The sequence below is a fragment of the Protopterus annectens genome, chromosome 4.part0, assembly GCF_019279795.1.
Source record: "Protopterus annectens isolate FY-2018-M chromosome 4.part0, PAN1.0, whole genome shotgun sequence".
In the NCBI taxonomy this organism is placed as follows: Eukaryota; Metazoa; Chordata; order Ceratodontiformes; family Protopteridae; genus Protopterus; species Protopterus annectens.
Genome location: NC_056733.1, coordinates 598,196,959 through 598,213,258, shown reverse-complemented (window position 1 = coordinate 598,213,258; position 16,300 = coordinate 598,196,959). Strand labels below are relative to the sequence as shown.

At 39.7% G+C, this 16,300-nt stretch overlaps 1 protein-coding gene across 8 annotated transcripts in view; it reads right to left on the bottom strand.

The window, feature by feature from the left end:
• Positions 1 to 16,300, bottom strand: part of NCOR2 (nuclear receptor corepressor 2) — a 3,277,114-nt gene that overhangs the window by 434,060 nt on the left and 2,826,754 nt on the right. For all 8 annotated transcript variants that reach the window (XM_044068530.1, XM_044068534.1, XM_044068533.1 and 5 more), the window contains 2 exons: positions 3,305 to 3,409; positions 1,484 to 1,578 (listed from right to left, as the gene is read on the bottom strand). In XM_044068530.1, coding sequence (XP_043924465.1) covers positions 1,484 to 1,578; positions 3,305 to 3,409 — 200 coding nt within the window. The remainder of the gene's footprint in view (positions 1 to 1,483; positions 1,579 to 3,304; positions 3,410 to 16,300) is intronic.

Sequence of the window (16,300 nt, the reverse complement as noted above, 5' to 3'; positions counted from 1 at the left end):
AAAAAATGAGCAAAGAAATCTCACTGTACTCTGAAAATGCACATGGCTAGCCAAACACAAGTACAAAAATGGAGAAACAAAATGACTAGAATGGTATAAGGTAAATGGTAAATAAGCAAATACGTCTTTAATAACACTCTAAACTTGCAGGAATGTCTAACGGATTCAAATCAATCGAATCAAGATAAACTATCACAAAAACTGGTCAATACAAGCACTAATCGCTACACACATCTTCTCTTTCTGTAAAACTCCACAAAGTCACATCATTAGTGGGGGGGGGGGGGCAAAAAAAGAACTAAAACAGCTAATTTTACAGTGGTCCAAGGGGATGTTGACCAAATGAAGGCTGATTATTATTAATCATACATTGTTAAGCAATGACACTGCTTTCAATATGCCATCACAGTAACCAAGCTGGTTAAATCTTTCTCCAAATGCCAAACATTTGAACATGGCTAGTAGCACATTAGGAGAACAAGACAAATCCATGACTTAGAGGGATGAAGTCCTGACTACACATCAGATAAACCTGAGTCCAATCAGTGGCCCAGGAACTGAAGATGTCCTGGAAGGGTGACAAATGAAGGGGCAATGTCTGTTCTCCTCTCACTAGAGGGGTGGGAGGTGGCATCTCAAGGGTGCACATATTGGGAATGAATCTCCAGTGGACACCAGAGATGTAATGTATTTGCTTGAAGGGCTACATAATGTGCTTGAGCAAGTGACATAATCATACCGCATCAACTGTAGGTAAACCCCTTGTGCTACAGAAGCAATCACAGGGGCAACTAGTACTTATAGTAAGAAAAAAAAATTCAGTGTCCCCTTGGTGTCCATAGTTCTCACCATATACAGACACATATAAGCATGGCTGTAATGGTGGTTCATATGACCAGCAAGTACAAGGGCACAAAATGCATCCAAAAAAAGGAAATAAAATAGCAGCTCACTAATGCAAAATGAACTTTTGCTTGTAGTGTCAGAAACTCTAGTTTAGGCATGGACTTTGGTTGTCAGAGGACCAGGCATCACCAGAGAAGCATGGAAATTCCTAAAAGGGAGCCAACCTTTCCAGGGGAGGATGACTAGATAACTAACACTACAGAAAATGCAAGAAAAAAAATCAGAAACTGCCACAGCGAGGCCACAACAGAAGGAATGCTATATTCCAACAGCATACTGCCGAAAGCATGCCTTTACTGACTACTGGCACTATCAGACAAGCATTTGGTGATTAGAGCTCAGCTTATGCAAGCCGACACATCTGACAGCTTTAGCAATGTTGTCTGTGGTTCCTGACCACCAAATACAGGGAAGATGTACAACAAAAAAGTAGAGGGGAAAGTGGATGACATATTGGAACTGTAACAGTGACATACTTAAAAGTACCTTGTGCCTTCCTTCTTGGTAAACTGACTCTGCTTTTACACATGTAATTTACTATCCACAAACTAGTTTGGCAATTAAACTCAATACCTACGTGAGTAATGGAACCTCTGTAATTAATGTGCGTTTCTGGAGGAACTCTGGTATTGGGGGTTCCTTTGCTGATGCTTCCTCCTTGACTGAGTGAATCTTAACAAAAAATAAATAAATAAAAACAAAACGGTAATTAGTGCACATTTTCAAATGCAAATCATTTTAGTGAGAAACTCCAGTTAGTATGCTGTACAAGCTAATTTGATTTTAGTCACTTACGACTCATCACCCAAGGAATAGGGCATAACAGTTAGCCAATTAAAAAAGTTCAGTTTATCTTACTTCTAGACTTATCAATATTAATGCTCAGTTAGGCCTAGAATTTCTGTGCTACAGTCCACAAGGCTAAGTCCTCTCTGCTAAACTCTTATGTCCAAGAAAAAGCTGACAATTTTCTAACATTATAAATGATCTGGGTCTCCTCTTCGCATGGAGTGGAGGCATTCATGTCTTACACTTAACCATCATCTGAAGAGACATCCACTGCTACTCCATCAAAAACAAACAGTAGAAGAAAGGAATTATATTCAGAAATTCTAAGTGCTGAAAATCATTCGGGGAATTCAGAAACTATTGATTTGAATACACATTTATATTTCTTATAGACCTCAAAAACAAAAAATATTAATACTTCAGCAGCTAAGGCAGTGTTAGCACAAACTGGAATTCTGTCCTGTACCAGGTAGACAGAGAGCCATGTCAAAGCCTTGCTGCCAATATCAACCTCTGAAGTGACTACCATAATTTACAATTAAACACTTATTCCCTAGCACAGCCTGAAGAAAACATCCAGGGTCGAGAGTTTTCTGTCTCAGTTTCATCTTTGTTTACCAGCTTCATTATTCACTTCCAGATACTCCAACCATGGGTTCAGAGACTACTTTAGTTCAATATCTGCAAAGGGGGTGGTTCACATAATCGTTAAGGTTTTTACCTCACAGACACATGGTACAGGGTTTGATTCTCACCTGTAAGAGAAAATGGTGAGCTTTAAATGGCTCATTAAAGGCAACTAGCAAAGTAATTTCTTTTAGGGGGTAGGTTTGGCATAACAGTTAAGGTCTTCACCTCATAGACACAAGGTACCTAGTTTGGATCTGACCTCAGGGTATTGGCTAGGCTTAAAATGGCCCTATAGGACAGTTAGCTTAGTATTCATCTATTGTGTGACTACTATGTGACTGATCAAGCCCCTTAATCAGATACAGCTCTTGTGCCTCATGGGTTTACAAGTTAACATATGAACACATTTAAAAAACTTAAGACAGAAGAAGCATTTCAATATACAACTAGTGACAAACCCATACTCTGAAGAAGAAGAAAGCCATTGGCTGCCCAGTAAACTGAGGCAGTTCACCCTCACTCCTTGGACTTAAGAAATGTTTTTGTTAAGGGACGCTCTCATTAAGGATGGGGAATATGTTGTGCACTTTACATTCCTTCAGGTATAATGTACTTGCAGTTTGAGGCTGCTGAAATAAGGCAGTCATTCTGCCCTTCCTGCAGGTGGAGATGACTAAGAAAAACATCTTCTTCGAGATGAACTTCTGACCTGCCAAAACAACCATTTCAAAGAGAAGATGACCAAACCTTTGAATCATGACATTCTAGCCTCACATGCAAAAGTGTCGTTCAAATGTGGGCAAAGATGGAAAATATCCTTGTGGAACTGCCTGATGAGCTTTTTCACAGAAATTTTCCACCACCACTTTCTCTTTAACTGTCACAGTGTAACACATAAGAACAAAGCAGTTCACCTCATGGTATTTATAGAAAGACATAATGGTGTTTATTAAGAACGAAATAAAAGAGATACGCTTACCTTTAATGGTGGTGCCATCTTGAGGAAATGGTACCAGTAAACCTTCAGGATGGTTCATTTGGTTTCTTGGGGACAGCTGCTCCTGCTTTACAGCATATAGAGGCACTGCAAATGGATGAAAGAATGTTTAAGTACTAGCCTACAGCTGGAAATGCACTACAGCAGTGTACGATACATAAAAGCATCAGGAAAAAAATATGTCTAAAATGAAGTGCAGTTCAAAAGATCAACACAACAAGCACATTTCACTTCACTTTAATACTACTCTGTACCCAACTCATTTATTTGTCTAGTTGTTCCTCCTGGCTGTTGTATCTACACACCCTGGATAGTCCAACTGTTACTTAGTCATCTGTTTCTTCCCTCTGGCTGCTGTATCTACACACCCTGGATGCTCCCCCTGGCTGCTGTATCTACACACCCTGAATACCCAAACTGTTACATGGCATGCTATCCCCAAATATAATACTAGCAAACAGGACCCACCCCAACTATTCTGGGAGTCAAACTTGTGATGCCCACTTGCATTGCCTGAGGAGGGAGGAATCCTATGCAGAGCTAGAGAACATGGCATCAAGAGCTTTCATGTGCACAGAGCTGATCATGAATCCATAGCTTGGAGGAGCAGTGTGTATGACATCATAATGTCCTGACACTCCCCCCTTTTAAGGAGGACACCTCCAAGACTCCAAAATAAGTCACACAAGCAGCACTTTCCCCTGAATCCTACCCTCACAGAAGGAAAGCTAGCGAGTGGTTACTTCATCCTATCCCCACCCCTCCCACTGACCCTACAAGTGATCCAAGCCTCTTTTCAAACCTAGATCACTAGTGGCACAAATGGACACCCTGCTTCTGTGTCAGCAGGCCCATCTCGAAGCACACTGCACATTTAGTAATATTAGCCAAAAAGTACAGTTGTGTACACGTACCATAAATGTAGATGTTCGAGTGTATTCACTGTTGCAGTCATCACATTTGGGTTATCTGCTTGCAGTAGCTCTCAGTCGGTCTGATTAACAAAGTCTTGGGTCCTGCTTCGGCTGCTGTCCCTTCTTCTATGACGTCAGGGGTATAAAACATGCAGCCGACACCGTTACATCAGTTTTTCTTGCCCCAGATGTTAGGTGCCCCTCTAATGGGGAGCAAATAAACATAAAAACACAAAAGTATACCTCCAACAAAAAGCAAATACACCAAAAAGGCTTTTAAGCATAGTAAGGTATAGTAGAGGTATAGCCAAAAGAAGTAAGGGGGCTGGAGGGAGGGTAACCAGGACTGCAACAGTGAATACACTTGAACATCTACATCTATGGTAAGTGTACACAACTGTACTATGTTCTTTGTGTTTCACTGTTGCCGTCATTACATTTGGGTAGACTCTCAAAGCTATGATTGGGAGAAGGAAGTTAGATAGCATTAGGACCAGCTATAAGGTCCTGCAAGACTGCAGTGGCAAAGCCAGCTCTGGATTTAGAGAAAATTGGCAGATGATAATGTTTGGTGAAAGTATGTACAGAACTCCAGGTAGCAGCTTCTAGGATGTCCCTGGTAGGGACACCTCTGAGAAAGGCTGCAGAAGTAGATGCAGCCCTGGTTGAGTGGAATCTGATCCCCTGTGGGATAGTTTTCCATGGTGCTTGTAGTAGAAATGAATGCAATGGCCTATCCATTTGGAAATGGTTTGCTTTGAAATAGCCTTCCGCTCTGCCCCTGCAGAAAATGCTACCAGCAGTTGTTCAGATTTTCTTTGAGGTTTAGTCCTGTCCAAGTAGAATCTAAGTTGTCTGTGCACATCCAAGGAATGTAGAATCCGTTCCCCTTTAATCTTTGGATTGGGAAAGAAGGTTGACAAATGAATGGGCTGATTAAGAGCCACACTGGAAACCACCTTGGGCATGAAAGATGATTGGTCATGAGAGATACCCTGTCCGCATGAAAGATGATGAAAGGCTCCACTGCCATAAGGGCCTGTAATTCAGATATCCTTCTAGATGAAGTGATTGTTAAAAGGAAGGCTGTTTTCCAAGAAAGAAATTTTAAGTCTGCAGTAGCAGCTGGCTCGAAAGGAGGAAGAGTGAGTTTCTCCAAAACAAAGTTAAGGTCCCAGCAGGGGTAGGAGCTCTCCTGGGTGGTCTCAAGTTTTTTCCCCTCTGAGATACTGCTTGAGCAGAGGATGAGAGAACTGGGGGAGGTTCTGTGTTATAATGAGCTGAAATAGCTGACGCGTGGATTTTAATGGAGGAAAAAGACAGGCCCTTGTGAAGCATCTCAGTTAAGTACTGCAACATCTGGGGTAAATTGGGCGCTGCTGTGCTCATCCCTAAACATTGGTCCAGGCACAGAATATTTTCCATTTGTCAGCATAAGATTTTCTAGTACTAGGTCTCCTTGCCTCCAAAATGACATCCATCACAAGTTTGCTGAGGGATGATAAGGGTGAATTTAAGTGATTAGCCAGGCTGCAAGGTTCAATGTTGGAAGCTGAGGGTGCAGAATTTGGTTCTCCTGCTGAGACAGCAGGGAAGGGATCTGAGGCAGGTGCCATGGAGATAATTGCGACACACTGCACAGGAGGGGGTACCAGTGTTGGCACGGCCAGTCTGGAGCAACCAAAATCATTCTTGGTTTGTCCTGTTTGACTTTTAGTAGACCTTTGGAGAGATACGTTTTTCCAGCTGAAGGACAGAGCATCCACTTTCCAGGCTTGTTTGTGGGGAGTCCTTGTGCAAAATTTGTTCAACTGGTAGTTCTGGGGGGAGGCAAATAGATCTATGTCTGGGCTCCCCCACTCGCTTGTCAACATGTTGAAAATCCTTGGTTCCAGTTTCCACTCGTGTGGGTCCATGAGGTTTCTGCTTAGTCCGTCTGCCAGTGTATTCAATTTTCTTGGCAGGAATTGAGCTTGTAGGTGCACTTGTTAGCTCAAGGCTGTGTTCCACAATGGCATGGCTAGTCTGCAGAGGGGGTAGGAATGTGTGCCCCCTGCTTGTTTATGTACCACATAACCGTGGTGTTGTCCGTGTTTATTATTAGTTGTCCTGGAAGAATGTAGTCCTTGAAGGTTGTCAGAGCATTCTGTACAGCTAACATTTCTTTTTGATTGATATGTAGGTGCATTTGATTTGGGTTCCATTTGCACTGAATGCACTTCCCTGCGTTTGGGTGGCAGGGGGTAGTGTGAATGATAGTCCCTTGTTTAGGTGGCAGGCCTCTGCCCACCATAGGAACTCCAGGCGTAGGCAAGGTATGATAGGAATCATTGTTTCCAGGCTGTGACAATGCTGACTCCATAGACTTTTTAGATACCACTGTAGTTTCCTCATATGCAGTCTTGCATATGGAATTAGAAGAATGCAGGAGGCCATGAACCCCATGGCTTTCAGTATTTGTCTTGCAGATAGCAGGGTTTTTGTGGCCACTTGTTTGAAGTAAGTTACCAAATTAATTTGCTTCCCTGGCGTGAGGAAAGCCATCTGGGCAGTTGTATTCAAGCTTGCACCCAGGAATGTAATCTGTTAACAGGGTACTAGTTGTGATTTCTTTTCATTTATGGTGTACCCCAGACAAGTTAGAAAGTACAGTTTTGTACCTACCATAAATGTAGATGTTCGATTGTTCACACTGCTGCAGTCATCACACTTGAGTTATCTGCCGTCAAGTGGTCCCGCAGTCGGCCCGAGTTCCAAAGTGATAGACGAAAGGAGCCAAGCAGTCCAAAAGTAGGTAAAACCACACAGTAGTAAGTGGTAATAAAAATTAACGTATCACAAGTTTATTAGCACAAGACACGTTTTCGTCTCACCAAAATGGGAAACTTCTTCAGAAAGAATGTATAAAAAGAATGTCACTAGAAACTTTTAAAATTTTTAAAAGTTCTGCCCAAAGGCAGTTCAGTGCTATTGACCAATCAGAAATTCCCACAAAATTAAAGGTACAAGCCACTGCGTGCACCTAAACAAACAAAACAGGAGACTCAAATACGTCATTCAATAAAATCAAACGTAACAGGTACATACAATTCTAAATTAATAAATTGTGAAACATACTTTTGACTATTCACATAATAGTCTGTACTCAAGTACGTAAAGTACCCAAAATACTAGTATTGAAACACAAAGTCTCTGTTGATTAAACAGTGTATAACTAACCTAGACAATATGTCAATAAGAAACTTTTAAAACCTTTTATACTGTTTTTTAAAAAATATTTTTAAAAAAACATTTTTAAAAGTAATTAATTATGTTAAAACACTCCTCTGTTTCAACAAACAAGAAATATTACAGTTGTCGTTCAGACCCGGGACACAAAAAGCGTTCAAGAAAAGCTGCCACTCCAGTTCTCGACACTCTAATTGAATAGAAGTTGGACCACCTCTAATGTCACGTCCTACCTGGTCTATAGCTAAAAACTGAAAACAATGATCCGGGTTAACATTAATATGTTTAGCTAGCGCATTGTTGCACTTATTTTTTGAGATAGCATAAATGTGCTTGTAGATCCTATCTCGGAATCTGCGATCGGTCTTTCCCACATAAAAAGCGTTACAAATTTTGCACATAGCTAAGTACACTAAACTTTTTGAGTTGCAGTCAAGTTTGTGCTTGATAAAGTATTTCCTATTAGCTAACTCGGAGTGATTACTTCTTGTTACATGTTGACACATACTACAAGCACCGCAAGGGGAAAAACCACTAAATCTATTATTGGACTTAAATAGTTTACGTTCCAAAAGACTTTTCAAGTTCAGACCTCTCCTATAAGTAATAACTGGTAAAGAACCAATTTTCTCAATTAATAAACTGTCCTTAGATAGTAGGTGCCAATTCTTGCGTAGCAAGAATTTAATCTGCTCACTATCATTATATGAAAATGTGCCTGTATTGTTGGTCTATACCTATTGGTACCGTTTCAGAGCTTACTCTGTTGCCTGAACAAAAATTAGTAAGGCTATTCGAGAGATGAAAGTCACTGTTTACCTCAACAACTGGAGTCGGTACTGTGTGAAAACTACCGGTACCAGACAAAATGGGGTTGAGTGAACCTAACTCTCGCTTGTTCCTTACTTCCAAGATTAACTCTTGAATAAGTTGAGAAGGGTAACCCCTGCTCACAAACATGCTCTCTAATAGAGCACATTCTCCTAGGAAGTCATTATCTGTAGAACACATCCTAGCTGCTCTAACTACTTGGCCTTTTACAATAGATCATTTCTGTTTGGAAGGATGCGAACTAGAAAAATGTAAAAAAGAGTTACAGTACGTTGACTTCCTATAAATAGTAGAGCATAATTTGTTGTTAGGTAATCTAGTTAGTTTGACGTCCAAATAGTCAATATAGGTTGTACCAAATTGGTATGTAAATTTAAGGAACGAAGTAGTAGAGTTAAGGTATTCAATAAACCTATCAGCTTCTTTGCTGTTGCCTCTAAAAATGACGAATATGTCGTCCAAAAATCTTGTGTAGTAAACCCAAAGTTTAGATATTTCTGGTTTGTCTAGTATAAAACATTTTTCCCAATAGGCAACAAACAGGTTAGCCAAACTTGCTCCACAGGGGGAGCCCATTGCTACCCCTTGTTTCTGCAAGAAAAACTGGTTATTAAAAGTGAAAAAATTATTAGTAAGGATAATGTCCAGTAGTTCTGACACCACATAAATGTCATTATTAGAAGCGTCCATATGTTTCAAAATTAGAGTGACCCATTCAATTGCTTCCATATGAGGGATGGAAGTATATAGATCTACGACATCAATGGTCAGAAAGTTAGAGTGGTGGTCTATAGTTAAATTGTTCAGGCTCTCTAAAAGTGACCATGAATCTTTACAGAATTGTGGTATCCTTTTCAAATATCTCTGGAGAATGGAATCTACCAGTTTAGCACAAGGGTATGATGATATATATCTGCATGCTACAAAGTAAAGTTTTCTCAGTTACTTTCGAATGTAATGGGGATACTAAAGTAAACAGGTGCCCCTGTTTTTTTTTCTTCCTTCTTTTTCTCCTTGTTCAGTTTTAAGAAATGTAGTCACTGCAATGTAAAAACAGAAAAAAGTCTGGTCAAAAGAGCATGATACAAGAAAAAAGTATGTGCGTTTTCTCAGTCTTGCTTAGGGGAATATCTGGATTAAGGCTTTTGGCTTGATCAAGTAACAACTTTTAAGAGAAAGCAAATAAATAAAACATTAAATATAATAAAAAAAGTTTTCCTCTAGTAAATAAATGGGTGCTTGTAGAAGCAACTCTGTATCTGATCCTCATGTCTCCATGGAGACAATCTGATAAAAAAGCAATAAAAGAGAATACTTCTTTTGTTCAATGCCTAGGAGATAATGTTTTCTGAAAGCATTCAAGTGTTTTCCCAATCTGGGAGAGTAATAAAGATAAGACAAACCCAGACAGCACTTAGTAGAAGCACAGGCTATACCATGCATCTTAGACTGCATAACTTTCTTTTTAGGTTAATCCAAATCTGTAAATGTGGCTGTCAGTCTGGGATAACTATTCCTATTAGGAGGATAAAATGCCAATATCTGAAGATGTACATAATTTCGTGTTAGTATTAATACTACCTTTCTTAACATCCTTAACTCCCTCGCCCCTCTCCGCACAGTCAGAATTAAATCTAAACCAGCTTCTTGGCTTACTAAAGCTACTCGTGCCCTTATGAAAAACAGAGATAGGATATGGAAACTATGGAATAAAACCAGGACCCCCTCTCTTCTACAGACATATAAAGTACTCAGAAACCATGTAAAAAAACTCATCCACAATGACAAAAAGAACTTCTACACTAAGCCCCACAATACCCTTAAATCAGACCCCAAAAAATTCTGGAACTCTATCACATACCCCTGGAAACCCTTCCCCTCCTAACCCTTGCCCAAACAACACACCAGACAAAACAGCTACGATCTTCAACCATCATTTTATTGAATCTATAACCTCCTTAATTAACTCTCTCCCCACTAGTAACAGTGCCAACAAACCCTCTAACTCCTCTTCTCTTCCCTTCCCAACCCCCAAGATTCTTTCTCCCTCAAAGTTGTATCAACAAACTATATAAAACCTTTACTCTCTAAACTTAAACACTGCTCCCCTTCAGTTGATAATCTACCCTCCTATTTCCTACAGACTGCAGCAGAACCCCTAGCCTACCCAGTATCTATCTTAGTCAACTGCTCTACTACTGAATCCTACGTCCCCTCAATGTGGAAAAATTTCTACACATTACTATACACAAAGGAGGAAACTCCTCAGACATATCTAACTTCAGACCAATTACCATACTGTCTCCCCTCTCTAAAATTTTAGAAAAATTTATTCACAATTGGGTTATGCAATACTTACTTCAGGAAAACCTACTTACACACACACACACACACACACACACACACACACACACACACACACACACACACACACACACACACACACAACACAGCTTTCATCCCAAACACAGTACCACAACCGCACTAATATCCTTCATAAATACTATATCTCTTGCTCGTGAAAACAATAAACTTGTCTCTTGCCTGTCCCTGGACCTCTCCAAAGCCTTTGACACTGTCTCCCATCCTCTCCTCCTGGCCAGACTAACTAACCTTAATTTCTCTTCTCCTACTATTTCCTGGCTCTCAAGCTACCTCTCAAACCGCCAACAATCAGTCAAATCGCTCTCTGCTCAATCCCCCCCCCCCTTCACTGTGGAAATGGGAGTCCCCAAGGATCTATCCTTGGGCCTCTATTCTTTAATATTTTCACTAATCTATTACACACCTCTTGCTCACAGTCATCACTTGTACAATACGCTGATGACTCTACTGTCATCACCATCGCAGACAATCCATCAGTCCTCCACACTCTACTATACAAACATCATTTAATACCATGGCTCAGTGACAACAAATTAAGTCTCAACCCAAAGAAAACTAAGCTCTTACTCTTTCTCCCTAAGAACCTCTCTAATCTCAAATCTACTTTTACTATTCAATCTAGCAACAACATAATCATCACTGTAGAACCTAGCACAAAACTGCTAGGAGTCGTAATAGATGATTAGCTTAAATTTGATGTACATGTCACAAACTGTATTAAAAAGACACACCAGAAGCTCGGACACCTTTACTGCAACAAGAAATTCTTAACCAACAGGGCCAAAATAACTCTTTCTCATGCATTTCTTCTTCCTACTCTATTATACAGTTGTCAATTATTCACAAATCTGAACTCCACACTCCTCACCAAACTAGAAACTACTTATAATAAGGTGGCCATATTCTCTGCAAACCAAACATATAAGTCTCACCACTGCATATCTTTTAAGCAACTAGACTGGCTAGAATTTCCCCACCTCCTCAAACTTCATCAACTACAACTTATCCACTCCATCCTATACTTGCCCTCCTTCTGTCCTAGCCTTACTTTAATTATATCCAAATACTCTCCTGCTAGACCACTTTGCAGCTCCGACCAAGACCTGCTACAGATTTATAAACCTAAGAGGAAAACAGGTTGTATACTCTATAATTACAATGCTGCCACATCCTGGAACAAACTACCCCTAGAAATTAGGTCACTTAACCACCCTAAACAATTCAAAACTGCCACTCATGAACACCTATAGAAAAACTGGTCTTGCTACTGCACTCATCCCCCATGACCTTCTTTCTCCTTAGTATTCAACACCCCTCTCTCTCTTCTGCCCTTCTTACCTATACTCTACCACTACTTATTTTCACACCGCTTCTTCCTTGTCTAATTCTTCCACCTGTACTTTCCGCTAACAGCTTCCTTTTATTTAATCTTTTCCCTGATCTCAACCTCACTTCTCTCATCTTTCCTCTTCAGTACTTTTTCTCCTATTTCTCTCCATATTATTTAATGGTAATTTACTATAAGTACATGCTATTCTGCTAATTTTTTAGACTATCCTTTTCACCTGCTGCTGTCTCTCCTCTTTTATCTCTCACTAGTTCATACCATGTTTATTACCACAAACCCCTCTATATACCTCTGATCGTATATATTAAGTTTATTCTATGCTGGTTTACTGAGTCCATCCTAGATATGCATTTCCTTTTCAAAATATTTTGCCTCACAATAGTGCTTTTTGGTTTCTCTACATCACTTCTCTAACATTGCAAATATTGTATATATGTTTTTGAAACTTTTTGTGTACTCCTGAATGTATAATTCTTTTTTATGTGTATGTAACTGAAATATATTTTTAAGTTTCTGTATCTGATGTATAACATTGTCTTACTATGGAGCTTTTCTCCCCAAGTCTCTGCTGAAAATGAGCCACTAGCTCAGCCAGACAAACATGGTCAACAAATGTAAAATAAATAAAATAAATAAAACATAAGTTAATAAATTTTAGGGGTGTGTTGGAGTTGTATTTCTTTGAGAGCTTTTAATAAAACAAAAAGTTTTGTAATAACAATAAACAACTGCATAAAAGATTAAAATGCTAAACATTAGTGTATGCATGTAACACAAAAACTGGAACTAGACACTTAAAAAAGCTGTTACTCATAAAAGGTGGGAATAATAACTTTTTTAAAATAATGATGCTTTCTATATTACCTTTTAATGTAAATGGTCCCACAGATATATACAAAAGAGTAGTGAACTATATTAAAAAACATGGGATAATACAGTAGTCAGGTTTCTGATGTTGCATCCCTATAGAATCTTTATGTAGCTAGAAAAATCAAATACTGATATGCATACTGGGAAGTCAGTAGTTTAGGAAACAGTACATCTAATAGACAACGGTATACTTAATTCCTTTAGGCTCACCTGCAACCCTACTTTTACCATCAAGTAGGTGATACTGACACAGGTATAGTACTCCTGACTAAAATACTTACCTTTTCCCAACATCCTAATTCAATTAACAAAACAACACTTCGAAATCAATGAACAACATATTAAGGGGTACAGAGAGATGGAGCAGTACAAGATTTGCTTTACAAGGTTTACATTCTAAAAATTAATATAACTGTAACTGGATATTTTTTTTTTAACTCTTCAGTTACTCCACTTCCCATAATTATTTTTCACCAGTGTTTATTAATGTTAACATTTCTTTTGTTTCCTTTATTTATTTACATTTTAATTTATGAATTAACCTTTGCAACACATAATAAAGGACTTAAGATTCTGGAGTTCTCTGAATGTTATGTAAATTCCAGGGATGTTAAATTGTTCCATATCTTGCCAGCTTTACATTTTGGTTTATACAGCTTGTCTCTATTAAGGGATGTTAGTAAATATCTTCAATCCAGAGGTATTGCACTGCATTGCTATTACTACATTTTCTCTCCAAGCAAGGATTAGCCAGGATGAAACTACCTCCAGACTTGGGGCACTTGTAGATGATATTCTAGAAGCTCATTGAATTATTGAGGGTACAGTTTTTCAGTTTTCCAAACACTGGATGTCAGTCCTACTGTTCTTCGTATTAATTCTATGATCTCAAAACATACAAAAGCCCAAACTAAATTATGACTCATCCAGTATATGCAATATGCTAGGGTTCATAAACAAATCTAGGGACAATCACTAAAAATAAAATAATAATGTATGGGGGAAGTGAGCTAAATAATTTTATATGCAGTCAATTAACACAAAAAATAAACTAAAAGGATTAACTGCTTTTATCCTAATAATTAGGGACTTCATCAGATCACTTCCTTTATGACACAGATCCATTTCTTTGGGGACTTTTAATGGTCAGTTATGCATAAGTCTTTGTACACTTTCTGGGGATTATGGTTTTAATAAACATTATTAAACCAACTAACTTTGTGCAGTGGTAGCGTTGTTGCCTCACAGCAAGAGGCAACAGATCCTCCCATTTGATTCTCGGCTAGAGTGCGGGGAGTGTCTTCTGTATGGAGTCTGCATGTTCTCCCCGTGGTTGGGCGGGCGTTCGAAAGACATGCGTACATGGACATGCCTTTGTTGAAAGTTGAACGTCGAGCTGGCACCTCGGCGTTTGTGAAAATCTACTGCTAATCATTAGCGGACCGGAGTTCTGCTGTGGCGACCCCTAACCGGGAAAAGCCAAAAGACAAACAACAACAACAACATTAAACCAACTAACTTTCTATAATACTAATATATTTTCATTTCTTAGGAAAAAATAAAGGTTTGAAGTAATGTGGGACAGCATGGCTGAACCACATTTGATACCCCAAGTATACAACATTTATAATATTTGCCTGCTAGCTAATGACCAGTTTTTGTACTCTAAAATGTGAGCTTGATATAATGAGAAGTACAGTACTTTTCATTATATTAAGCCCACATTAAAGTGTACAAATATTTTGAGTAGTTTCTGCAGTAGCGACTCCTGGAATTTTGCCCTGTGGAAGCCCAAGGCTGTCCTGACTACCACAGGCTTTCACCTTCCCCCAAGACTTGGTGAATGTCATCATATATGACATCAGGGCTATTAAGGATTATCAAGTGGTGTCATCTTCAGGTCTTTCTTGCCCTTATCCAGAGGCACCTTCTCTCCAGGGAAGCCAGAAGCATGCTCTACCAATAAACATCCTTTAGACCATGACAGACATGAGGGAAAGGACCTAATTGCAAGAATGGAATGGAAAGGGTACCCATCCTACTCCCCAGTGAGAGGACAGAAGGAGTGACAGTGAAGCTACACAAACATCTACATTTATGGTAGCTACCAAACACAAGCAGACTGTGTTCTTCATTGTTCATTGTTGCAGAGCTAAAGAAAATTATGAAGCTTGTTAAATGCTAGCATGGAAGAGGTCAGCTGCAGCAAGACGGCTGAGGCAAACCCTGCCCTGGACGTAGAACCTAAGTTACAGTGCTTGAAGAAGGTATGGACAGAGTTTGGGTGGCTTCCTCCAAGATGCTGTGAGTGGGAACTCCTTTAAGGAAGGCAGCGGTAGTAGCCATAGCTCAAGCAGTGTACATCCCGAACTTGTCAGGCACTGGCTTTCCATGATACCAGTAACAGAATGAGATGAAATTTACAATTATGGTCTGCTAATTTACAAGTCCTCCTTTCTTTTGTTTTTGCAAAGGCTACAAATAGTTGATCAAATTTTCTGCATGACTTAGTTTCGCTTAGACACAATCTGAGCTGTTGCACATCCAGTGAATGCAAAGTCATTTCACCTTTGTCTTGAGGACATGGAAAGAAAACGGGGAAGTTAATAGCCTGATTCAAGGAAAATTCAGACATTACTTTAGGCAAACAGGAGGGGATGATACATGGGGTTATCCTGTCCTTATGAAAGATCAACAATGATTCCTTACACATGAGAGTTTGGGGTTATGAAAAATGCCTAGCAGAAGTTAGTGCAACTCATAGGGCTATTTTGCAATTGAGCATCTTAATGTTTGGTAAAGCAGCAAACTCAAGGGAGAGGGTAAGTTCTTCCAGCACAAAATTTAGATCCCAAGGGGTATATGTTCTTCACTAGTTGGCCTTAGTGTGAAATCCTTTTAGGAAACTGTTTCATGGAGTGATGAGAAAAAATAGATGGGGTCCTGAGGTAAGGAGCCAGAGATTTTTTTGACCCCTTACATCATTCTACCGGCCTAGTACTCCAGTGCCCAATACCCACTGTGGATCTACCAGCTAATCTCCTACCCCCCTACAACTTACTCTGGTACTATTCGGCATGATTGTGGATCTAAACGGCATCTTAGGAGCCAGGCTGTCTTTGTGTCTGTCCATCAGGGTGGGTTCCTTGAATGCCCAACCCACTTCTCCCTCTGGTTATGTGGTCACATCCAAGGGGCAGCATGTAATGGGGACATTGTTGTGTATCATCCCACTTCCAAAGCTATTCAGCCAGGTCCACCATTGCCTTCTCCCAATGATGTATCCAGGCTTACCATGGACCATTGCAGAGAGATGTCCATGCTGTCAAGACACACCTATTCATCCCTGCTGCTCTGTCGGTCACCCAAGCTGTTAATTAAACCTGGATCACAGTCATGACT